Source organism: Peromyscus leucopus, chromosome 4 (genome assembly GCF_004664715.2).
Source record: "Peromyscus leucopus breed LL Stock chromosome 4, UCI_PerLeu_2.1, whole genome shotgun sequence".
Lineage (NCBI taxonomy): Eukaryota > Metazoa > Chordata > Mammalia > Rodentia > Cricetidae > Peromyscus > Peromyscus leucopus.
In genome coordinates this window covers 889,511-915,593 of record NC_051066.1, presented here as the reverse complement: position 1 = coordinate 915,593, position 26,083 = coordinate 889,511, and the positions used below count along the sequence as shown (strand labels likewise).

At 52.4% G+C, this 26,083-nt stretch overlaps 1 protein-coding gene across 5 annotated transcripts in view; it reads left to right on the top strand.

Moving 5' to 3' along the window:
• Nek6 (NIMA related kinase 6) overlaps positions 1-26,083 on the top strand; it is a 74,570-nt gene that overhangs the window by 32,129 nt on the left and 16,358 nt on the right. For 2 of the 5 annotated variants that reach the window (XM_028856793.2, XM_028856792.2), the window contains exons 2-7: positions 6,881-6,999; positions 14,053-14,193; positions 15,631-15,693; positions 18,154-18,264; positions 23,391-23,499; positions 24,300-24,407. In XM_028856793.2, coding sequence (XP_028712626.1) covers positions 6,910-6,999; positions 14,053-14,193; positions 15,631-15,693; positions 18,154-18,264; positions 23,391-23,499; positions 24,300-24,407 — 622 coding nt within the window. In that variant the 5' untranslated portion in view covers positions 6,881-6,909. Of the gene's footprint in view, positions 1-3,192; positions 3,234-6,880; positions 7,000-14,052; positions 14,194-15,630; positions 15,694-18,153; positions 18,265-23,390; positions 23,500-24,299; positions 24,408-26,083 lie in introns of those variants that run through there. The other 3 variants (XM_028856789.2, XM_028856791.2, XM_028856790.1) reach the window with 3 other exon arrangements.

Below are 26,083 nucleotides of genomic sequence, written 5' to 3'. Positions count from 1 at the left end.
TTGCCAAGATCCCACAACAATTTCTGAGCCCGAGGCAGGCCAGAGACCTGACCCTGGTAGCTGAGTGTGACTTTGTGAATTAAGAGATCATGGATAGATCTTCTGGGTGAATGCTGATGCATGGAGAAGTCTGGGAGGATTGAGGTGCTGTCAGAGGGCAAGGCAGCTCTGTGGTGTATCTGTGGGGTTGCCTGGGAGGATGGGCATGTAGTGAGCAGGCCAGTGCCAGTTGGGCATGGCTTGGGAACGTCTCACTCTGACCTGTGGCCTTTGCCTTGGAATCAGTGTGGACTTGTTGGGGAGGGGATATGTGGCTCAGTAAGTAAGAACACTTGCTGTATAGGCATGAGGACCTGGGTTCAGATCCCCAGCACCACATACTAAGCTGGGCATGACTGTGAGTGGTGGGGGTGTCGGGGAGAGGGATACAGGAGGATTGCTGAGACTTGATGGCTGCCAGCCTTGTCTCAAGGAATGAATCAGAGTCGAGGACTCCTGAAGGCCTCCTCTGGTCTCCTCACATGTGTACACAGTCAACATGTCAGCACACACACATAACAAATCAGAAAAGAGAACCCTCCCATGGAAGGGTTAGGTCTAGGAGGGGATTTGAGGGAAGGAGACTTTGGAGGCAGAGTCAACAAGCTCACTCAGGGCTGTGAGGGAAGGCGAGGCTCTGGGTAGAGCCTGGTTCTTGCTGAGATGGGAACTCAGGAAGGGCAGTCTGAAGCTGATTTGACCATGTTCAGTGTGGCTGTGGCTGGGTCTGGAGTACCCCAGAGGGATCCTAGGTTGGCAAGAGGAAGGTAGATTTAGGTAGAGGTGCTGGGGCAGGGGGCAAGGGAGGGAATAGGAGAGGAAAGTGTGGGGAGCCCTAGGCAGCCCTGGGCATCACGCAGCTCCAGGGAGCTGGTTCCACATCTCTCAGGCCCCCCTTGGGGAGGCCTCACTGCCTGGGAAAGGGGCCCATTTACCTCAGTGTGGCCTGCACTTAGAGAAGCTGGATGTCCACTGACCATGGAGCTGCAGCATCTGAGCAGTGTGTGTGCTCTGGATGGGAGGGGTGGGAAGGGTGAGGGGACACAGGACCAGTCTAGAAACCAGATACCATCTGTGTCTTTTCCAGCTTGACAGGCTCCCAGAATTCTGGCTCTGACTGCTTCCTGTCAAGTAATAAACTAACAACATCTGCTTATCCCGAGACCAGTAAAGAAGGGGCACTGGCCTGGGGAGTGCACTGCAACCGTAGCTGCCTGTCCGGGCTGGATCCATTCGGTCAGTCTGCTCATGCATGCATTTGTGCTCTTTTCCAAGGCAATGTGGATGGACCAGGCTGAGTGTTAGCTGTGCCTTTTGCCTTCTGTGTGACCTTGGGCTGTCACTCAACCCATCTGACTTTCATTTCCTCCTTTGCATGTGGATTCTAGCAATCACATGGAATATACATAGTGCACACTGTGTACTGTCCAGTTCTCTACCAACTGGTCCATGTGGCAGGCACTCACCAGTTGGATTTCTTTCTCATTGCTTTGAGAAGCTGGTCAAATGGTGCCCTGCCCACTTTGTGGTCTTACTTTGACAAGGCATGGTCCTTTCTGGGGCCTTAGTTTCATCATCTGCACAGTGTGGGTAATGGTACCATCACCTGTGGATGTTGGCTGATGCTGAAGCTGTACCAGCCTTGACTCCATAGGTGACTAGGAGCAGGGACCTTTTATGTCTCCTTCCTGGGCCTTGGGCCTCTAGCTCTAGGCTGCACCTTGGCCAGTGATAGCCTGTGACCTCTCCAGTTAGTTATAGGTCCCAGGGAGTGGCCACCAGACGAGGTTTCCATCATCAGAAGCTGGCTGGATATGTACTCTGGGCAGGGCTCTTGCCTGGGCCTTGCTGGTGTCTTGGGTCACCTTCACAGAGAGCCTCTAGGAACCGCTGGCCTCCATAAGGACTAGTGTTTGGCAGAAGATAAAGGTGGAACTTACCCCAATATAAAGACACCAAATATTGGGAGGCAAGGGCCAATATCAGGGAGAAAAACCACTTAGAACTTAGAGTCCAACCTAAAACAGCACCCAGCTACCCTGACTCCCCAGGGTTCCTGTCACATTAGCAAGGGCTTCATCCAAGGCCAGGCAGAGTGGCCACAGTTCACATGAAGGAGGACATAGGTATCTTTGTGACTTAGGGCAAATGTTTGGTCCTGACTGAGCCACAGCCCCCATGACTACTATGTGTGGAGGCAGCTACCCTTCATTACTCAGTGCAGGTTAGCAAAAATAGTGCTTACAGCAGCCAGAGCTTCTGGCACCTTCCATGTACCCAGCTCTGTTCCTAATGTACATCTATTAAAATATGCAATCCACCTACATACTCCCAGAGGTCCCTCTGATGGTTCACCCATTTCCCAGGTGTGGAAACTGAGGTGCTGGTTATAGAGAAATGAGATAGCATTTGAACTCAGCCATCCAGCTCTCCCGCAGACCCCTAGGTTGTTCCAGGTTCATCTCTGGCTGCCTGGTAGATACATGACAGCTTTTTGTTGCTCTTCACACGAAAGCCAGGATCCTAGATGAGAGGCCACATGGTATGTGCATGGCACAGCGCCTCAGAGCATAGGCGCTTGCTCACTGGAGAAGAAAGGTGGTCTGAGATGACTCAGTGAGGCCTGTGGCTCTGAGTTACATTCCACAGATTTTTGGCCCCTGGCTTGGGCTTGGCAGTCACTGCTTCATTGTGCTGCAGCTTGGCAGGAGCTGGGGGATCCTGGAATCCCCAGGGTCAGAGGGCTCAAAGACTCCCCATGTTACTCATAGCCTGTTCCTCTGGTCTGTCCCTGTACTCTCTGTCCCCCTCCAGATGCCCTGTACTGCATGCAGCCTTCCTGCGTCTGCCTCTGGAAGAAGCAGTTTTTATGTAGAAATGTGTGGTGTGAGGAGGTTGGGTTTCCACTGGGGTATTACAGAATGCAGGTTCCTTCAAGTCCTGCCCTTTGGAGCTCCCTGGGGACAACCAAAGCCTTGGAAGGAGAACCACTGAAGTCTGGACCTGTAGCTTACTGGGCAAAGGGCTTTGAGCCTCAGTTTCCCTACCTATAAAATGAGTTTCCCAAAAGCCATGAGGATGAGTGGGAAACATGGCCCATAAAGAAGGGCCCTCTCTCTTTCCCTTCTAGATCTTTCCGCCTGGAGCGTTCCTCTCGTCAGGCTGGGCTGTCCTCCTGAGGAACACTGTGGCAGGTACTTCTGGGCTGTGCATGGGGCTGCACTGAGTGTCAGCACTTCACTAATGCCGGGGCTTTAATAGACGAGACGATGTGCACAGTAGCTGGGTGTGACCTGGAGAGCAGTGCCCATTAGCTGCTGTTGAGGGAAAGGCACTTTGTGGACACTGGCCCTAGGGTTACTAACCCCAAACTTGTGCTCTTACGTGGAGACAGGGCTCATTCTACAGAGTGCCACTGGAAAAGATGACAGTGTGGTGGCCTCAGAAAAAGGATGCTCCTTAGGTTCAAGTCCTAGCCTCCCTGCTCATCCATGTGACCTAGGCAAGCTTTTCAACCTCCTTGGTCCTCGGTGTCCTCATCTCAATAGGACGATTGCAGCCTCCACCTCGTGGAATGAAGTTTACAGGGGTGAAGGGCATGTTAGGGGCCTACGCGACTGTCGTCAAATTATCTGTCATTTCTGACATGGCTTGGGCCCCTTCCTCATGGTCCTGGCACCTTGAATCCACAGAGCTGTTGGAGGCCTGATCCAGGAGGCATGGCCTTCCCAAACAGCAGCCAGGCTCCGCAGTGAGGTTTGCCCAGGGTCCCAGCTTGTAAGTGAAAGTACAGATTCACACACACACACACACACACACACACACACACACACACACACACACACACACACGCCTGTGTGCCCCAAACACCTAGGGGCTGGAGCTAGGCAAGGCAGGATGAGGGAAGGGGAATTCAGAGACAGGGTCCAGACAGGCACATAGAAAGGAGAACAGATACATGAATGGCCAGGACAGGGCAGCCTGTGGGCCCATTCTGGAGCCTTCTGTGATAAAGATGGAACCTTCTCCTGAAGACAGTTCTCCAACTTTTCCCCAGAGGTACCCCTAAGGGCAGAGGACGGTGAACATGTCACCCTGAGGGATGTGGAGGGTGTTGCCTGTACCAGCTGCTAAGCCTGCGGGAGCCTCTGGCTTCATCTTCAAATTCATGCGCATTTTACATCGGGCTCACTCTCATACCCAGTTTGTTGTCACAGGCTTTCCCCCTGAGTAACAGCAGTGCCTGAGGAAGCTTCCCCACGCTTATCTGTTTATCCTGGGGCTTTTTGTACCCAGCTCCTCCACCATGTCACCCTGGGGAGGGGGATGCTGCAACAGGATGCTCAGCCAGATGGTGGGAAGATGGAAGGCTCTGAGGGCATCTGGGCCCATCTGCATCACTGTGAGGCCTATGTGGGTGGGTGCAGGGAGAGAGAGGCCCACCGGTGATGCCACATGTACCCTCAGTCAGAGACTGCTTGTGTGTATCTCCACATGTGAGGACAAGCCACCACAAAGGTGGTTCATGTCACAGACGGAAGCCCACATGAATGTGCTGGCCAGGAATGGCTGTCTTGCTGGCAGGGGTCTGCAGTCTGCCTATGTCCCCTTGTGGCCTCACTTCTGTTGCTGAGTTTATGTGCTGTAGAGTCTGTAAAGTGCCCCGAAGAGCAGGGAGGGCTTGGGGAGAGAGCCTAGTCGGGAAAGTCCTTGCTGCACATCCACGAGAACCTGGGTTCAGTCTCTACACACATTAAAGCTGTGCGTGGCAACACGTGCTGAGCAGACAGAAAGGAGGATCCCTGGGCCTCGTGGGCCAGCTGCTGTAGCCAAATCAGTGAGCTGTAGGGTCGGTGAGAGACTGTCTCCGAGGAGGGAAGCTGTTGATGAAGACACCGCTGGCCCTCTGCCCTGTGTGTGCGCACCCAGATTTGTCTCCGCGCACATTTGCAGCCACTCGAAGGCAAAGGACTACCCAAGGGTACGGGAAGGCTGGCGCGGTAGTGGGCTGGGTGCCCTTGGTGTGCCCAGGAGTCATAAATGCTCCTGGCTGGTGTGGGTCGGGGAGCGGCTTACAGCCCGACCGTTCGAACCGTAGCCGTGTGTTGGTTCCTGTCTCACCGCTGCTGAGGGGTGGTGGTAGGGTTTAGTGGGAGGTCATCAGGTCATGGGGCACAGCCTCCAGGAAGGATTTTTCTCAAGAGATTAAGTTGCTATAAAAGCTCAAGTCTGACCCCCGAATGAATGACTGTCTGGCATCCTATCTGGCCTTGTGATCTACCCTTTCCACAGGAGTCTTCGCCACTATAATGTTAGCTGATCAGGCACTGGCATTAAGCCCTTGGATCTCCAAAACTGTGAGCTCAGTAAAACTTTTCTTTACAAAGTTGCCCAGACTCGGGCATTTTGGTGTAGTGTCAGAAAATGGGCTATTGCAACCAGTCTCTTAGCTAGGGCCCTGCAATGTGAGGTACCCAGACACAGCTTGTGGGGTCCTGTGCTCATTACTGGAGATGTTAGGAAGGTCATCCGTGACTCACAGGAACTTCTGGCTCCCTGGAGACTAGTACAGCTGCTCAGTGGCCTGGGTCAAGACCCCTGGAGTTCAGGTTGGGATTGGAACACAAGCTGTGGTCTTTCTTACTACCCAAGCTACACCGGTGCCTCTGTATGTGCCTCGTGGGACCCCAAACCCAGGCCTGGAGCATGGGAGGTATTAAAGACATACTGTGGGGTGCACGTAGACTTTCTCACACAAAAAGAGCACGCGGTTGAGTGCAGGTCATTCCCCCAGCCAGAAAGCTTCCATGCACGTCAGAGTTGGTCCTTGCCCCAGAGAGGCTTGTGTGGTGGGGACACTGGAAGCTGCCTCTAGCACCAGGAGTAGAAGTAACAATGGGGACACCCAGTGACCTTTTGCTCAGGACCGGGTGTATAGTGGGAGCATTATCAGCTCAGCCCTGGACATGGGAGCTACCCACAGAACCTGGGCCCTCCAGTGTTGCCGTGTCTGCTACACTGGGGCCCAGCAGGGGTGGGGATGTGAGGTCATTCCTGAAGGTGCTGCCAGAGTCTGGCTTTGTTCTCCTGACCACTCAGACTGCCCACTTGGCTTTATGCGGTGGTGTTGGGGACAGCAGAACAGACCAGTCCTTTGCTGAAAGGGTGCAGGAAAAAAAAATGAGGCATTGATATCTGGTAGTGCAGGGTTGAATCTGGGGCCTCGTGGTGGTTTGAATGAGAATGTCCCACATAGGCTCAGGTGTTTGGACCCCTGGTTCCCAGTTGGTGCTGCTGGTGTAGAGGGTGAGGTAGTATGTCTTTGCTGGAGGAAAGACATCACTAGAGGTGGGCTTTGAAATTATTTTTTCTCACCCTACTTCCAGTTCACTCTGCTTTTCATGCTGTGGTCTCAGCTCCCCGTCTTGGCTGCCATGTTGTCTCTGGCTACGATGTCTGCTCCTACACTGTCCCTGCCATTATGGACTCTAACAATGTGAACCATAAGCTGAAATAAACTTTCTTCCTAAATTGCCTTCCGTTGTGGTGTTTTATCACAGCAACAGGAAAATAAGTACTTCAGGCCTTCTGTATGGCCTAGAGTGAACAGTTCTCTTTTCCCTGCAGAGTACCTCAGGTTCCCCCTTCCTATGGACAGCCCTAGCAATTGAGGCAGTACATTATAGAGAGAAGGTATCCTGTGGAGTGTGGAGTCCCAGACTGGCCACTTGTGAATTGGTGACAGTGATCAGAGTGACAGCTGGGCCCTCTGCTTGCCCATCTATAAAATGGAACAAGTGGTCAGGGGAGAAAGTAACCAGGCCCTTGTTTTCTGTTGCAGCCTGTGACCTTGTGAGGCGGGCATGCAGGATGGCAGGACAGCCCAGCCATGTGCCCCACGGAGGGAATCCGAACAACCTCTGCCACACCCTGGGGCCTGTGCCCCCTCCAGACCCACAGGTAAGCCTGTTCTCTTGTCTCTCAGGCACACTGAGAGTCCCTCACCAGCCCCTCATTCCCTGTAGGAAGCTGCATAGTGTGCCCATACAGAACATCTCCTTGAATGCTTCTGGGTACCTCAAGCCCTGTGCTTAATTCAAAGATACTTGGATTCCATTAGAGAGCAGCTCCGTGTCTGCAGGTCTGCAAGGGAGGAGAGACTCAAGGATGAGCAGAAAGTTCTTCTGTTCCTGGGTCATTGTCAGCCTCTGATTTGGTCTGAACTATGTTCAGCTGTGTTCAGTCTTATGGTTTAGAGGTGGTCTCTCCGTGCCTGCCTCACCCTGGCTTTAGATGTCTTGGAGGGCCCAGCTGTCTTTGGCACTGCTCTGAAGGTGCCTTTGAGTGCCAGGCACACTCGGTGCCTTTGCCCACTCTGTTCCCTGACACAGAATGCCCTTCTCAGTCTTCCTCCAAGCCACAAGGCCAGATATTACTCTCTGAGGAGACGTCCTGCCCTTGACCCACACCTGTGTGCATGCCCCCACATGGCTCTGGCCTTGGGCTGTTCATTCCTACAGGGGTCTTCCCTTCTGACTAGATGGAGGACGTCTCTAGCCCCATGCACAGAGGCATTCTTTTCTTTGTGCCTTTGTGTCAGCAAAATACATCTGTGTTTCAGAATACTTCCTGTGTGTGTAGTACACTGCCTAGGATGTGGCTGCGTGAGGCAGGCCCAGGTCAGCTCTCAGGGAGTGCACAGCCTCCAGGGATAGAAACATAAAAACACCAACAGAAAGGACCGCAGGACTCCAGAGCCCAAGCAAAACACCTGATGTAGCTGAGAGGGCCCGATGGACGTCTGTGAGGAAGGAACAGGCTGTAATTAGAGTTTTTCTGTGTCCCATCCGGTCCCTGTGGCCCTGCAGCCGCTCAGACCCAAGTAAACACACAGAGGCTTATATTAATTAAAACTGCTTGGCCTTTAGCTCAGGCTTACCCTGACTAGCTCTTACACTTAAATCAGCCCGTTTCTGTTACTCTATATGTCGCCATGTGTTCTATGGCTTTATCTTTGTGTCATTACATGCTGCTCCCTGGACGGCGGGCTGGTGTCTCCTGACTCAGCCTTTCTCGTCCCAGAATTCTCATTGTCTTTTTATCCCACCTATACTTTCTGCCTGGCTACTGGCCAATCAGCTTTTTATTTATCAACCAATCAGAGCAACACATTCACAGCATACAGAAAGACATCCCGCAGCAGCAGGCAATGACCTAGAGGGCAGAGGCATGGTGCCTAGGCCAGATCTTTCAGGACTCTGTGGGCAGAGCCAGCTTTTCACCCAGAGGCCAAGAACCTCCTAGTTCCTGGTGGAGGACTAAAGGGTCTACTGTTGTGTGGATTATGCACTGCACAGACACCTGCTCAGGGAGGCAAGTGGGTGTTAAATTCATGCATGCTTGCAGTCTTCCTGTGTTGTGATCTGTGGCATAGGGCTGCGTCAGCCCGAAAGAGGGTCCTATTGCAGAAACACACACACACACACACACACACACACACACACACACACCACGTGAGCTCATGGACTGTGTGAGTGTGTACAGGAGAGGGTCCTATTGCAGAACCACACACACACACACACACACACACGCCACGTGAGCTCATGGACTGTGCGAGTGTGTACAGGAGAGGGTCCTATTGCAGAACCACACACACACACACACGCCACGTGAGCTCATGGACTGTGCGAGTGTGTACAGACCTAGGACATCTATGCCATTTGTGCTGTGTGTTCGTTGTTGGCTGGGATGTAGTAGTCCATTTCCAGGTAGAATCTAGGGAAACCACTGCTCCAGAGCTGGGGCCGGGACATGATACTGATGGCTGGGCAACAGGGCCTGCTTAGGTAATGTAGCCATTTGTCACATTAAGTCGTTCACTAACAATTGAATCCCCCTTGATTAATCTCCCAGAATTAGCCAGTTGCATTTTGAGCAATTAGGGTTAATTACAGGCTCATTTGGCAGAGGAGAGAGGACTGTAATTATTTCTCGAGCGAGGCGAGGCGAGGAGGCAGCAGGGACAGTGTCCTCGGCAGCTTGTCGCACATGTTGGTGTGGGTGATGACATAGTTAAGTGTAATTAGATGCAATCACTCAGTGTCGGCTGCTCTGGGCAGTGGCTGTCAGGCAAGGATGCCCCAGTCCCACCTGCACCTGGCCAGGCTTGAAGACTTGGGGTGCATGGCCGAGTGTACTGTGCAAACTCCAGGCTGGGGCAGGGATAGCACTGGCCAGGCACATCCTCTGTCCTCTCACAGAGGGTCTATGGTTTCGACCCCATCAGGGGAGCATGGCAGCCAAGCCTCTCCCATGTCAGCACACTAAAACATTTGGAATGGACAGTGAAGTCATGTCCCTTTATGGCAGGAGGCATGTATCCCAGCAGGCCATTCTTAGAACCCGGAATGAGGTTCCACCTGCTCCAAGGTTGGGTATAATGCCGGCCTCAGCTTCCTCATCTGTAGAGTGGGAACAATAATGGTACCTCCATCCTGAGACTTCTGTGGAGTCTAAATGATATGATGTGCTTTTAATTTAACTCTAGCATAGCACCCAACACCATGGCTATCAAGAAAATGCCATGTGTAGACTTTATTTTTATAATTGAAAAATTATTACAGTTTTCATAACCGAAGCTCCCATGGTTTAACCTACCCTCTGGAGGCAGAAAGGTCAAAAGCGCATAACAATCCACCTATGGCTTTGTTACTTCCAGGCACAAAGCCAGTGGCTTTACAGAAGCTGAGAAGCCATCAGTGCATGGAAGTCTGCTTGCTGTACCTGGGCCTGTGAAGTTCACATGCACAGAGGAAAGCTGGGCTTTAACTGGGATCTGGTGAATGAAGAATGATGCAGATTGTGTAGAAGGGGGAAGGTTTCTTATGTGAGAAGCTCCTGCTGACATGTCTTCAGAAACCCACTTTGGGCAAGCTGAGTTCACTTCTATTTGGAGAGAGGCATGTACATACTTTGTAGGGGCCTGGGGGCAGCTGTTCATGGGTGTGTGTGTCACAGACCCAAATCTGTATGCAAACCTTCCCGAAGAACTAATGATGGAAGCACTCGGGAGGCAGAGGCAGGAGGATCTCTGTGAGTTCCAGGACAGCCAGGGCTATGCAGAAAAACCCTGCCTCAAGGAAACAAAAACAAAACAAAAAAAGAAGTGATGGTGGATGGTTAAGTTTTTTTTGTGTTTTGTTTTTGTTTTTTTCTGTTTTTTTCTGAGACAGGGTTTCTCTGTGTAGTTTTGGTGCCTGTCCTGGAACTCACTCTGTAGACCAGACTAGCCCCAAACTCAGAGTTCTGCCTGCTTCTGCCTCCCGAGTGCTGGGATTAAGGTGTGTGCCACTACCGCCTGGCCAATGGCTAAGCTTTAATGATCAAACCCAAGGAGCTGGGAAGTGGCCCAGTCGTTAGAGGGCTCACCATGCAAGCATGACTCGAGTTCCGATGTTTAGCATCCACGTGAAAGTGGTACACTTCTGTAATCCATCACCAGGAAAGTGGGGGACATGTGGGTCTCCGGGGCTCACTGACTATCCAGCCTCACCCAATTTGGTGAGTTCTGGCTTCAGTGAAAGACCCTGTCTCAAAAGTAAAGTGGAGAATGAGTGAAGACAGTGAACAGTGACCTCTTCTTTCCATGCGCACGCGTGTGTGCACACACAAAACTGAAGAGTGTTGGCTTTGCTTGTAAATTTAGAAAATGATTGTTTCAGATCTTTATCTGAGAACTGGCCTTTGGGGCTCGCAGCCTACTGTGGAGCCCTCTATAAACAGATAAAAAGGAGAGCACTTCATGGCTTGGGGGAGAACAGAGAAGAGGGGAGCTGGTTCTGTCCAGAGGATGACCAGGAGTTGCACAGGACAGAGAGATTATTTATAGGCCCCAGACCTGTAGGCAGGCTAAGCTGGTTACACACACACACACACACACACACACACACACACACACACACACACACCACCCCTACCTCTTCAGCCAAGAGCAGAGAACTGGTGCTTGGTCACTTGAATTGAGCCCATAGCAAAGGAGGAGCCCGTTGTGGGTTTTATAAAGATCCCTTACAGCTGAGGCCTAAGGCCCGTGGAGGTAACAATGGAGCAGAGCCGTGCCCACAGGGAAGTGCCAGCTGTCCTGGCATGGAGGTGGAGAACCTTCAGTCTCGACTTCCAGCCGTTGCCTGCCGTGCTCTCAGCTGCCGTCTCCCCGGGGCACCAGGATCATCCTGTGGGGGGGCCGCAGTTGGGGTGTTTGTACCTGTCAGGATGTCTCTGTGCCACAAGCAGCTCCTTAGTGCTTCCGTGTGCTGATGGTGCATGAAGCCTCTGGCCGACTTCTGAGATAGGAGGATGGCAGTGACGAATCGTGCTAGCAGTCACTGAGTTCTTCTGCCTCGGAGGAGAAGCAGCCAGTGCTCTGGGGTAGTAACAATGAAGGTTGGCCTTGTCCTGTCTGACAATGTGGACTCTTTGTAAATCGAGCCCTTTTATGCTATGCATATTTAAAACATTTCGCTTTATAGAAACCCAGTCCCCTGTAAGTTCCCTATACATATGGTGTCAGATGTCTTTAAAGGTGGAATTCGTTTATAGGAAATGTCATGCTGATGAAGTGTGCTTTTTAAAATCATAGAAACAGTTGCCTTAAAATTAATGATGCGTCACCAGTATGAGGGAGAAGAGGCCCGTCCAGTGTAAAGATGATTAAAATTCAGGTCAGAAGTCTGACTTAGTCAGGCTAAATTTTTTAATGAGATTTCAGAAAATTAATTGGGCGAATGCATTTTTATCCTTCTAACATGTAATTTTATGCTCCTGTTTAGGGAGTGAGCATACGGAGAAAAGGGTTTTTCAATGGCCAAAGCATATTGTGGTTCAAACATTTTAAACTCAAATTAGCAAAGGGGTTGGAGGGAGGGAGTATTGTGGCCTAATTTGATCTGACTTGGGAAGGAAAGCCTGGGTGTCTCTGGGTTTCTGGGTAGGATGAGTATGCTAAGGAGTCCTTCCTATTGTTCCCGGTATGTCCTGCCTGGGCCTCAGAAAACCAGTGACATCTGGAAGGATGCAGCTGGGGACAGTTGCCATGGACCTCAGCTGTCCCCTTTACTCATGCAGCAGGTCCCTCCTGCAATGTGTGGTCAGACTCTCGGAGACTGCTCCATCCTCCTCCTCCTCCTGATCCACACCATCCTCCCTCTGTGGCTCAGGCCTTCTCCTTGGGGTCACTGTGCTAGGAAGCAGTATGTGGACGATTGTTGCAGGATGAGCAGCCTGCCTCCTCATAGCCCTGGACCCTGGCTCTCTCCTCTGCGTTTGAGAGACAACTGAGGGCTACCCCAGCTCTAAGGGGCCAGGAATGACTTCCCATTGTGTCATCCCTACCAGCAGCCCTAGTGAATGGGTGTCAGGCTCAGGGTTACTCAGGTGCTCAGCACACTGGACCATGCTGAGGGTACCCTGAGTTGGGAAACGGGCCTGGCGAGGCCGGGTAACACAGACCTGCCCAGAGGGTGAGAAGACTCTATCTACAACACCCCTACCCCGAATTAAATAAGAGTCAGGACTCTAATGCTCAAGAGCCTTTGTGTCCTGAGATGCCCCACACCTGAGCAGAGGCTGCCCCAGGAGCACCCTGCCCAGCAGTTTGCTGGCAGTCTCCCCCGCCCCCCCAGTGCACTGGACATGCCCCCAGTGCACTAGACATATCCCCCCCCCCCCCGTGCACTGGACATGCCCCCAGTGCACTGGACACGCCCCCAGTGCACAGCAGTACCCAAGCTTCACTACAGTAAACTAACTGGGATGAATGGGCTGCAACAGGAAATGCAAATCTGGGTCATCCATATGCAGATGTGAACTAGAACCTCGGCCTCAGTGTGGTTTTCACCCCCCACCCCACAACTACCAACTCATGCGCGCCCATTAGACTTGGGAGCCACAGCAGAATTGGGCAGTGTGGCCTCTCCAGCTGGGCAGAGTGTCACTGAGGCTTTCAGCCAACTCCATCCCCTACCCTAGCGAGCAAGTAGCCTTGGTGCTCACCCTTCGCCATCCTTCACTGTACCAGGGGGATGCTGAAGCCCAAGAGAGAGGACCTAACCCCAGGACCCCCAGCAGCACAGGCCTGGATCTGGCAAGGAATCTGCTCTACTGGCCAGGCCTAGGTCTGGAGGAAGAGTCCTTCCTTGGGCTCTCAGGAGTTCAAAGCAGCTCCCAAGTAGCACCCAGTAGGTGTCTAACATGCTGCAGTAGCAGCAGCAGCATGTTGTCTCCTCTGCAGGTGGTTCTTTCCAAGCGTGACCTCCGCTGGCTTCTGCGGTTGGCGAGGCAGACTCACTCCCTGGAGGAAGAGCAGAGTGGGGGCCGGCACTGCCACACCCTCTGATCCTCACTTTCCAGCAGTGCGGGAGCAGTGGGGTGACAGGCGTAGAGTGCTCGGGGAGGCTGGTCCTCGTAAGTCACCATTTGGTAGGTAGGTAGGGTACCGGCAGTTCCTAGAGTGTTTACCCAGCAGAATCATCTTCCTGCGGCTCAAGTCTGCAGGCAGGGATCTCTCCAAACCACCTTCCATGGGTGCCTCAGGATTTCAGAGTCAAGGTCAGCCCAGCTTTGACCTTGCAGAGGGAAGGAGGCAGGCAGCATGAGCATGGCCTGGCAGGCCCCTCTGTTCCAAGATCTTGGCTTTCAGTGTTGGCTCTGCAGTCTCCACAAAGTCCCTTCTTTGTGTGACTTTGATGGGCGCAGGCCGTCCAAAGAAGCTCGGTTGTTAGTGGCACATCTGAAGCTGGCTTTACCTCGTGGGGATCAGCTAACTGTGTCCTGCCCGTCTTTTTCTGACGCTTCTCACACACTCTACTTACCAGGCCCGTTTTTGGGGGTGGCAAGTGAAATCCCTTCTTTGCTTAGATGGTGTTGTTTGGGTACCGAGGTCCTAGAGGCGCCAGCCTTCTAGTTCCAGTCTTTCTACTTCAGCCTAACTGATCACCCACCCCCTGTCTCCTACAGAGGCACCCCAACACCGTGTCTTTTCGTTGCTCACTGGCAGACTTCCAGATTGAGAAGAAGATTGGCCGAGGACAGTTCAGTGAGGTTTACAAGGCCACCTGCCTGCTGGACAGGAAAACAGTGGCTCTGAAGAAGGTACAGGTGAGTTCAGGGCCACAAGTCCAAGTGGCTTCACTGTGACCCTACCTCCTCGGGGATTCAAGTTTAGCCCCCTGTAAAACATAAAGGAAAAGTATGCACACATTAGGCACCTACTGTGTACAAGCATGTGCTCAGACATGGGACCTTGACAGTAGCCCTGTGGGCTGAGATTATTGTCCCATTTTTCAGATGAGGAAAACAGTAGCAACCCACCAACTCTCTAGGCCAGAGGGAGCTTAGGGGAAAGCAAGGTACCCCCTGCCCACCTGGGCTCTGGCTCTAAGAGTCCAGCCTGCTCTCTATGACTCTTCTAAATGGAGGGGAGGGATACAGCAGCAAGGTCAGGCAGGGAGGCACACGGCATGTGCCTGGAATCCTCCCCACAGGCCGCCTTGTTCTGCTGGTTCTCCTGCAGAGAGAGTAAGGTGAGTACCTGGGGGCCCAGAGTCCCTGCACAGGGAGGGCTGCTCAGCCAGGCATCTGTTGTTCAAATCTTAGATGGTCTTTTAATAAAAAACCCAAAGCCAGATATTGGGGTTAAAGCTGAAAGTTCAGAGAAGCAGAGCAAGCCACAGCCACCACCTCACCAACTCCATGAATCCTTAGACTGAAAGTCTCTCGAGTCTTCACCCGAAAGGGTCTCAGCTGAACTGCCTTATTTCCTGTTTCCTCACGCCTTATACACCTTTCTCTGCCCTGCTGTCACTTCCTGGGATTAAAGGCCTGTGTGCTTCCCAGTACTGGGATTAAAGGTGTGTGCCACCACTGCCGGGCTCTGTTTCCAGTGTGGCCTTGAACTCACAGTGATAGGATTAAGGGTGTGTGCCACCACTGTCTGGCCTCTATGTCTAATCTAGTGGCTGGCTCTGTCCTCTGATCCTCAGGCAAGTTTATTAGGTTACACAATACGTCACCACTGGCATCCATGGGAGAGGATGGGAAGACACCAGCTGCATAGTATCAGCATTGACCTGTGACCCTCACATTCTCTCGAGGGCACTGGAGCATCAGGCTCCTGCAGTGAGAAACTGTCTGCTTTTTCCTTTCCAGAGGGCATTCTGGGCCATCTTACTTCTTTTGCATAATGGCTGCTGGGCTGGGACACTGGCAGTGGCTGCCTTTGGTCTGTTCCTACAAGTCTTATGCTTCAGGTCCCTACTGAAGGAGCATTGATGACAGACCACTTACCAGGGTGTGACCTCAGCAAGGCTCAGATTCTGTGGTCCTCAGTCCCTGCTCTGTGAGTTGGATACAGTGACTCTTGCCATGTAGGAGGCATCATGGGACAGAAGTGAACCTGATAACATGGTCTCTGACCCCTGCTGTTGCTGAGTCAGGACTGGTTCTCCTTGGCAAGGAGCAAGGTGAGCAGGGGGTTGAATCCTGGCCGTTGGCACTGGTCTGAACTGTTCCATTTCTGCCTTCTTCTTGCCCTAGATCTTTGAGATGATGGATGCCAAAGCTAGGCAGGACTGTGTCAAGGAAATTGGTCTCCTAAAGGTGAGTGGCCTGGGTCAGGCCAATCTCGGTTGGACCAGCTCTCCAGGTTTCTGTAGGTCAAACACCCTGGGCCCATCAGGACAACACACATGAGGCATCAGGTGTGTTTGTGGTTGCCCCACCTCCTTCCCAGTGGTCTCCATGTTGATTACTCCAGAGCTATAGATAGAACTTTCCAGACTAGACTTGGGCACCAGGCAGGAAGCTGGGAGAGGAGGAAAGCCTTGGTTACAGTCCCGATGTCTTCCTTTCCAAGCTGTGTGACCTTTCACAAGTGACCTAACCTCCATGAGCCTCTGTTTGCCCATCTTCTAAATGGCAGAAATATCTACCTGTTGGGATTGAGAGGATTGTGTAAATAAAACGACACAGGGCTGGGAGACAGCTCAGTTGGTAGAATGATGGCCTTGTAAGCATGAGGATCTTTGACTTTAATCCCCAGAACCCATTTGTTGTTGTTTGTTTTTGAGACTGGATTTCTCTGTGTAATCCTGGCTGTCCTAGAACTCACTGTGTAGACCATGCTGGCCTTGAACTCACGGAGATCCATCTGCGTCTGCCTCAGGAGTGCTGTAATCAAATGCATGTGCTACCATGCCAGACCTCCATATTTGTTTGGTTGTTTCTAAAAAAGCCAAGCAAGGTATTATGTGCTCTAGCCCCAGCTAGAGGAAGTGTAGACACTAGAGTCTCTGGGGCTCACTGGCCAGCTAACCCAGCTTACCTCACAAGCTAGCGATCAGTAAGAGATCCTGTCTCAAAAAACAAGGTGCGGCCAGCAAAGATAGTTCAGTGAGTAAAGCACCTGGCCATGCAAGGTACCTGAGTTAGTCCCCAGAGCCCACATAAAGATGGGAGAGCTGATTCACGAGACCGTCCTCCAGCCTCTACACAGGCACCATGGCATGCATACACACACACACACACACACACACACACACACTAATAATAATGAATAAAACTTGTAACGTTCTCTGATGGCCATGGAAGCTGGTGTTAGCTCTCAATAACCTCAAAATACCCACAAAACAGTTCGGTAGATAGAGGAGAGTTTGAACGAGGTGCCAGGGAAGCTGGACCTGCCAATGAGAAAGAGTGAGTGGTAACCCCTGCCTCACACCACACACACATGGTTGTGAATGGATTAGTCTGAAAACAAAATGGAAGACTAAACTGAGGAACATTTCTGTAGTCTGTGTGCAGATTTGAAAGTTAAAGCTGTGCCAGGTGTGGTGTCATCCAGCTCTAATTCCAACATGGAAGAAGCTAAGGCAGAATAATATCCAGGAGTTAAAGGCCAGCCTGGGCTACATAGTGAATACCAGGCCATCCTGGGTTGATGTCCAGAATGAAATCCCCAAAGAATGAACACAAGCTAAGGCTATAATCAAAAGTTTGTAGGAAAAAACTGCAGGGACATGTCGTAGCTAGAGCACACAAAGGTGTCCCCAAATACCAAGGGCATTAGCCACAAATGAAGGCCGGAATCATCTATGCTCGTCACAACCACCATACAGAGATGAAAGTGAAGTCACAGATGGGAGACACCACCTCATTGTCAAAGGTCTTAGGCATATCTATGCTGACAGATCAGTACTGATAAGTAAATAACCCAGGGTCTAATTGGTCTGCCTGGTTCAGTGTTTCAGAGCTCCAGGGCATCCAGGTCCCTGCCCCCACCTTTCCCCATGTGCCCACTCCCCTAGGCTCCCAGCACCCCCTGCCTTGCTGTCTCATCAGCCACTCTGTCCTCTGTTCAACCCTCCTACCACAGGGCCTTTGCACAAGCCATATCCACCCAGACCCCTGGCCTCAGTAATTCTCATTAGTCCTGAGAAAGCAGCCTTTCCTGCTGACCCAGGCTAGCTGGGCTCAAACTTGTGGAGCCTTTAGAAAGCATGCTCTCAGTTAGACCCTGGCTGTCTGCTGATAGATGAGCAGTGCCAACCAGAGTCCTCTACCCAGTGGCCGTGTAGGTATGTCACCACCAGGGTCCTCTCTGTGAGGCAGAGCTGCTGATTTTTTTTTTTTTTTTTTTTTTTTGAGACAGGGTTTCTCTGTGTAGCTTTGCGCCTTTCCTAGAGCTCACTTGGTAGCCCAGCTGGCCTCGAACTCACAGAGATCCGCCTGGCTCTGCCTCCCGAGTGCTGGGATTAAAGGCGTGCGCCACCACCGCCCCGCGCAGAGCTGATTTTTACCACCCTGGCCTCATTCACTTGCTCAGCATACTGGAACACACTGAGAGATTCTGTCAGGGGTGCCTGGGCTCGGAAGGATTCTTAGGTTTCCAAGGGATGGCTGAGACATTGAGAAAGAATACAAGAACAGAAGGAATGTTTCTGTGAACCCATGAGCTGAGCTGCACTGGAGGGGTATTGGGGGTATGTGTGCAGGGCAGGCACTGGGGCCGTGCAATGCATCACCGGTGTGACCCCCGACCCCCCCCCCTTTTCGGTGCAGCAACTGAACCATCCGAACATCATCAAGTACCTGGACTCATTCATCGAAGACAATGAGCTGAACATTGTGCTGGAGTTGGCCGATGCAGGCGACCTCTCACAGATGATCAAGGTCAGGGCAGCCTTCTTTCAACCTGAATGGCACTCCTCCATGTCCCAGTGACAGCCTTGGCCCGACTCTGACCTCAGCACTTATGTGGGGTACCCTTGTCTTCCTGTCAGGCTCAGGTGGGGGCGGGGCACACAAAGCAAGGCAGAGTCATGCCTAGACAGGATGGTGACTGGGTAAGGGCTATGGTAACACAGAAGGGACTCTTTGGATCACCCACACTGCTCTAGCCCAGAGCATATGGGGACACTTTTCTCTACAGAAGGAACAGGAACAGAGAGTCAACACCTCCAAAGGTCAGACTCTAGTGAAACACCATGACCAAAGCGACTTCAGGAAGAAAGTTTATTTGGCTTACACTTCCACATCAAAGGCAGTCAGAGCAGGAACTCAAGCAGGGCAGGAACCTGGAGGCAGGAGCTGATGCAGAGGCCATGGAGGGTGCTGCTCACTGGCTTGCTCCCCATGGCCTGCTCAGCCTGCTTTCTTATAGATCCCAGGACCACTTGCCAGAGGATAGCAACACCATGCACATGGCTGGGCCCTCCCACATCAACCACTAATTAAGAAAATGCCCTACAGGTTTGCCTACAGCCTGATTTTATGGAGGCATTTCTTAACTGAGGCTTCTTCCTCTCAGATAACTATAGATTGTATCAAGTTGCCATAAAACTAGCCAGCACAATTCCCGTATCAACTTGACACACAAGCACATTACTGTTGAGCTTTCCTTTCTTGTTCTTGATCACACACTAACATCAACATCACAATATAAAATAGCTTACAAATTTAAAAAGTCCCACAGTCTTTACAAATTCAAATGTTTTAAAATCCAGTCTCTTTAAAAAGTCCAAGTCTCTTTAAATGTTCAAAGTCTTTCAGCTGTGGAGGCCTATAAAATAAAAAATAAGTTAAATATCTCCTTACTTTAGGGGGGAAGAATGGGGGCACAGTAACAATGTGAACAAAGTAAAACCGAACTCCCCAAGAGTGTAAATAGCACAATGTCTAATGTCTGGGATCCACTTGTGATCTTCTGGGCTCTTCCAAAGGGTGTGGGTCACTTCTCCAGCTCTGTCCTCTACAGCACGCACAGCTTGTCTTCTAAGCTCGGGCAGGCTGCACTCCACTGCTGCTGCTGTTCTTGGTGTCATCTCAGGGTGCTGGGGTCTCAAATGCTAGGATCTTCTGCTGCAAGTGGGCTGCACTTTCACCAGTAACCTCTCCATGGTGCCAAACCTCAGCTGCTCTGCATGTCCCCTGCATTTCCTCAACCCCCACCCCCGGGTGATTCTTACACCACCAAGTTCAGCTGCCAGCACAAGGTACAACCTCGACCGCCTCTGAACACAGCTCCTGTGTGCTGACTCAGGAAACACGTCCCAGAAGATTTCATCTCAGTGATGCTGGTCTCTTCTGTCACCACTAAGTTCTCAGCTCCAGCCGACCAGCATCAATTAGTCCAGCAAAGCAGAGGTTTCACTTTAGTGGTTTGGTCTCTTGTTAATCATAGCCAATTTTTCAGCTCCAGCTGAAGAGAACCACAGATTCTTAATTGAAAATGTGCAGTGGTCCCATAGAATCTTTATGTGACATGTCCTATGGCTCCAGCTGCCACATAGGGAAAACTGAGGCCCAGGAAGGTTGTCTTGTCTAAAAACACTATGTAGGAACTCAGACTATGTACCTGGCCTGGAACTGGTCAGAGGTCATTGTCTCCACAATCCAGCCTCTGGACAGGTATATTCATTACCATGGAGTGAGGATTCCATGCCTGGTCTGTGAGAGGCTGAGCAACAGTGAGCCTGGAAAGCTCGGTGCCATGTTCTCTGATATCTTGTCCCCCTCCCAGGACTCAGGAGTGGAACTGCTCTGGGCTTGGTTTCAGGGACTTGGCAGCTCCATTGAGAGTGCCACCATCAGCCACAGACAGTAAGCTCAGAGATGTTTAGTCTCCAGCCAGAGGAAACACAGCCTGTAAGTGAAAAGCCCTAATCCATGGCCTCTGGTCCTTGCTTCTCCCTTGAGGCCCTCATGTCCCTGCTGGTATGGGTCTCTACTAGTGGCCCCATCACCTGCCTTCCTGAACCTATTCTGTCCTGAGTGAAGCCAGGCCATGTGCAGGCCCCACACTGGGCTCCCACTGTGTTTGGATATGGGCTGACATGAGTTCTGTCTTTCCAGCAGGCACTGGGGACTGAGCAATTGTTTGTCAGTTGCTCTTCGGAAATTTGGCCCCTAGGAATATGGTGTCGTTGAGAAGCGGCATTACTGAGCCGTTATCACCTGCTTTTATATTTCCGTTGACATATTAATGCATTTGCAGGGTGTTAATCTCCACGCAGATCCCTGGTGGGAGCAGATGTGATACATCATGTCTTAGGCCCCTTCACTTGTTTCTCGCTCACTATGTGCAACTCTCCACCATCGTGCCATGTGCCAGACCCCACCAAGACCTCAGGGTTCCGCCATTGCTGGTGGTGCCCCCAGGAGCTTGAGTTCTACCAGAGAGGCAAGCTCTAGAGTGAGCCAAGGTAGGGTCTGTGAAATCAGGGGGGCTTCCTGGAGGAGGTGATCCCTGAGCAGATGGGGAATACAGAAGTGGAAGAGCTGGATAAGCACTCCAGAGGGTGAAATGCACCAGATGAGGAGGTGACCGTGGGGTCAGGTCATGCTGAGTTTCTCAATTCAGGCTCAGGATTGGGGACTGCTGAGTTCAAAGGAGCTTCCTTATGTTTGGAAGACTGGGTGGCAAGCAGAGGGGTGAATGGGGATGGAGCAGAGAACCGGAGTCCCTCCTTACCCCCTACATACACTGTAGCCCATGGACCTCAGATTCCCCTGTGACCTCTCAATCTGTGGAATGGAGGCAGATGCATTTGGCCGGGGTCGGGGGTGGGTGCTAGGCATATGCTCCCCTCCCTGAGCTCTAGTGTCTACCCTTTCCTGGTGACCTTTTAGGAGAGGATTCTGGGAAAGCGCTGTAGGCCAGGGCAACTCCTTCAAACTAAAGGAAATGGACTGGGTAGCCACCCTGCTGGCCTCTTTCTATGTACCCTAGGCTCCACAAAGAACTGACTTTGGGTAGTGTGGAGGCCATCCCTACCCCGGCCTTCCTCCCTGGTGAATGTCTCTCCTCCCTGCCTGCATCAGCTGACTGCACAGGCCTCCTCACGGGCAGGGCCAGGGCTGTAGCAGCTCCAGCCAGCAGGGGAATTGGGGCAGTGCATAGTTGGACACACTTGGGATGACTTAGCAGGCACCTATGCCCAGTTTCCTCATGCCCAGCACACTGCTGGGTATGATCTGTTGCCACACCCCTTCCTACTCAGACTCCTCTAGGTATCCAGGGGAACCCAGCCTTTGCAGCCAAGCCTGGGTCATACCACAGTGTTCCCACTAGCCTTAGTTAGAGGTCACTGGTCAGCAGGGCCTACGTCCTGAGGGCTTGCAGCCTCAGGGGCCAGTGAACCACAGTGCTGGTGTTATTTACAGGGCTGGTAAAACCCAGAGCCTTCACTGTCTGAAACCCACCAGAGACTGCGCTTTCCTACTAAATGTCAGCTAGCACTTATAGAATGTGACATTTAGAAAATCACTACTCTCGACTGCACATGTCCCCACATAAACACTATAATGAGGACCAAATAACATTATGGTGTAAATAACAGCCCGCCCAGCCTGCCGCAGAAGCCTGGGGGTGGCCCAAAGCAGAGGTCTTCTGGGAGACTGGGACAGCTAGCCTTCCAGCTCCTCCTAGAAGGGCCTCAGGAGAGCCTCAAGGGGTTCAGCTTCCAGGCCAGAAGCTGTCATGGCCCTTTATCTGAAGGTGCCCAGCTCTGGATCCCAGCTCACTGCACCTGCTGCTTAGTCTCCCTGGGCATGGTCCCCGTCACAGGTCCCCACTGTCATTAGGTGTGATGAGGAGCTCAGTAGGCCTAACTGACCTCCACTTTGTACCCTCAGTGTCGTCATGCTTCATGAGGGCCCAGCAGCATGGCCTGTGCACACTAGCCTCCCCTCCACTCCCCGTCCCTCGCCAGGTGGGGCAGGCATCCTGGTAGTTCCTGGCTTCCCACCCCAGAGTATATACTCGATGAAGGCCAGTGCTGCTGTTTGCCACTGGAATAACAGCTTGGTAACCAGGAAAGTGGGGTGTCAGTCATTGCCCTGCACCCTAGCATAGGCCTGGTGCCCAGGAGCTCATGCACCCCAACACACAGCTCTTACCTCAGTAGTGTGTTCCTGCATTGTCTTTCCAGAACCTTCTGTTTCAGTTCTCTCAGTGCAGCCTGGGGGAGTTGTTTCTTTTTTCCTGGAGGATTGAATGTGATTTACTAGGTCCTGGCTAATCTTATGTCAACTTGACATAGGCTGGAGTCATCTGAGAAGAGGGAGCCTCAATTGAGAAAAAGCCTCCATAAGATCTGGCTGTGGGCAGGCGGGCCTGGAGGGCATTTTCTTAGTGACTGATAGAGGACGGCCCAGCCATTGTAGGTGAGACCACCCCTAGGCTGGTGATATTGGGTTCTCTAAGCAAGCAGTCTGAGCAAGCCATGAAGAGGAAGCCAGTAAACAGGACCCCTCCACAGTCTCTGCATCAGCTCCTGCCTCCAAGTTCCTGCCCTGTGAGTTCCTGTTCTGACTTCCTTCCATGATAGACTACAGTATGGTAGTAGTAGATGAAATAAGCCCTTTCCTCTCCAAGTTGCTTTGGTCATGGTGTTCCATCACAGCAGTAGATACCCTAAGACACTAGGCCAGGAGGCAGATTAATGCCTGCTGAAACCAAAGGGCTGCTTGAAAAAGATATGCCTGTCTCCCCAAGGTTGCTATGCCTTTAACAATCACATGACTCTGGGACTTGCTGGTGAGGACATGGGGGCAACAATGGCTACCTCTCAGGCCTGGCTTGGATGCCTTCCTCCCACACCAGGCCAGGGCTGAGGGTGAGTGTCCCTTCCCCAGGATCCCTCTGGGCCAGGCTCTGACCTCACAGTGCAGAGTTCATGGGGCTGAAGAGAGGTGTGGATGCAGCATCTGGCCCGCCTTGTTTGCTCGGCCCCCACCACTGTGTCACCCCTCCTGGAAGCATGCTCACCCAGGCCTATCTGTCTGTCCCCCTACAGTACTTCAAGAAGCAGAAGCGGCTTATTCCTGAGAGGACCGTGTGGAAATACTTTGTGCAGCTGTGCAGCGCTGTGGAGCACATGCATTCCCGACGTGTGATGCACCGAGGTACGTGCCTCATGGGGCCAGGGACCCCAGCCCTGAGATCTCCAAGTGCCAGGAGATACCCTGAGAATGAGTTAGACCGTGTAATGTTCCCCACCCAGGCTGTCCAACAGCTGCATTCACATCTGTTTCATGTCAGGAAGCACCTGTGAGGGCAAGGGAATCACCCGATGCCAGTAGTCATCACATAAGCTTCAGGGGACGGGCCACCTCAGCAGTTGTCTCCAGTTGTCCCAGACATGGCCAATTCTGGTACTGAGGCCAGTTTTGCACAGAGAAAGGAAGTTCCCTGTGGGCTTTGACACCTTGGTAGGAGTTGGCTGAGCAAACTACACCCCATCCCACACCAGGAAGTGAGGTGAGAGGCACTTTGAGGTGTGAAGCCTGCTGGGAAGGTGTCAAAACTGATGTCTCCATTTGTCCCTTCACCTGTTCAGTTGGTGCCCCCTAGGTGACATGCTGCCTGGTGATTGTCAGGGAGTGTCTGCTGTACAGTTGCCAGTCTTCTGGCATGGGGCGGCTGCTGTACCAAAGGAGACAGTAGTGTAGAGATCTCTGCTCCCCATTCATGTCCAGCCTGGGAAGACGAAGGAGATAGACTCATGTTATAGGTGAAGAAAACGAGGCCTGGAGAGCAACTGTCCCAGGTCCCTCTGGGTGGCAAGCAGAGCTGCAGAGAAGCCTGAGAAAGGGACCTGCCTATGGACTTTGATGTTTCAGTGGGAGTTGGTTTTCCCTGAGTGAGGGCCTTCGTGGTCACTCCCAGACCTCTCCCACACCAACCCCGTGTCCTCACCCTGCAGACATCAAGCCCGCCAACGTGTTCATCACAGCTACGGGCATTGTGAAGCTTGGCGACCTCGGCCTGGGCCGCTTCTTCAGCTCGGAGACCACTGCAGCCCACTCACTAGGTAAGGGGCCTGTGTTCCCCGCAGCCCCTGTAGGCCTGGGTGACCTGGCAGGAAGGGCAGACGTTCTCCTGGAAGCATTTGCATAGTGTGGGGAATATGTTTTTTTGAGCCCCTAGAGTTCACTCTTGCTTTGGTATAGATCCAGAGTAGAGGAAACTGAGGCCCAGATAGGCCACTGGGGGTCTCCCTGTGCCCTAGGGCACCTCTTGAGTACTTCCTGGAAGGCCAACAGACCCTGTCATACAGAGTAGGTTGCTTCTGCCTGCTTTGTGGTCCTCTTGCTGTGCTCTTGTTAGCCCTGTGGCCTGCTCCCCACGTGGGCCTGCTTGTAAGACTGTGAAGTCAGTCTTGGGGTCTGTGGCTGGACGGCTGGACTGTAGAGGAAGAGCAACTGGGAAGGCCAGGTAGGACCTATATCCAATTGGGGGAACCGTGCATGAGCTTGGGTGGTCGGGTATGGGTACAGGCCTTGATGCCCCTGTTGGGGGTGTGGAGAGGGTGGCTGCTGAGGGACAGGAAGAGGGAAGAGACTCAGTCAGATGAGCTTCTGGTTAGGAATGCCTGTGTGTCAGGGCAAGAAGCTTGAGTGACGAGATGGAGCCTCTTCCCTTTAATTCGCTCATGGAGCCAGCTTTGCCAGTGGGGCGCAGAGACCACGTCCTGTGTTGTTAGCCCAGGTGCAGCAGGGTGTCATCAGGAACCCACGACAGTCAGTTCCCAGCATCTCGTGGGCATCACTAGGGGAGGCAGAAGGGACAAGGGCCAGCATGTCTGGTCTGTGACCACCTCCCAGAAAAACCTCTAGTTCTACTCAGTCCCATCCACTCTGCAGCTCCAGCCCCCCACACCTGGGCACCTGCAGCCAGCCACATGTCACAGCAGCTTCTGGTGGCAGCACAGCGCTCTGGGGGAAACTTCTCTCTGGAAACTGTCACTGATCATTTGGGCCATGATGGCTGAGACCCAAGGCATGCACTTGTGAGAAATGAGCCAGCTTGCAGGAGTGTCATGAGGGTGGGCCTCCACCTGACCCAGGAATACCTGGACTAGCCTCACCTTTGATTCCCTTGGTTCTCTGCCCCCAAGGAAAGGCTGTGTAGGGGTTGTCCCCAAGGACCTGAGGACACTGTTGTCCCCAAGGACCTGAGGACACTGTTACACTCCACTGGCCTTCAGAGGCCACAGGATCTAGAAACTGGAATTCAGGGAGTTGGAGTGATTTCAAGGTCACGTGGTATCCCCCAGAGCTGAGACTACAATGCTAGCCTGTCCTGCTCAGTGCCTACTTCTTCCACAAGGTCAGGGCCAGGGGATCCATCAGGGATCCTCCAGCTACTGATTCCGTGACTGGAAGGAAGCCTCACCTGTTTACTGAGTTCGGATGCCTTTTCTTTGTTGTGTGGGGTGACAGAACCCAGGGTCTCCCACATGCTAGGCAAGTAAGTGTTTGATAACATACCTCAACCCCTTTGGCTTAAGAGTTTGGAAAAGGTCGGGACGCAGAGGGAAACAGTAAGCGAAGAGCAAAGGCGGTGCCTCCCAGGCCTGTCAGTCAGGCCCAAGCCCCACTCTGTCCTGTCTTGGAGAAGATGGCTGCAATGACTAGTCAGAGCTGGTTAGGATCGCCTTGTTAGGGATGGCAGAGCCCTGGCTGCTCCGACAGTGTGATTTTATCC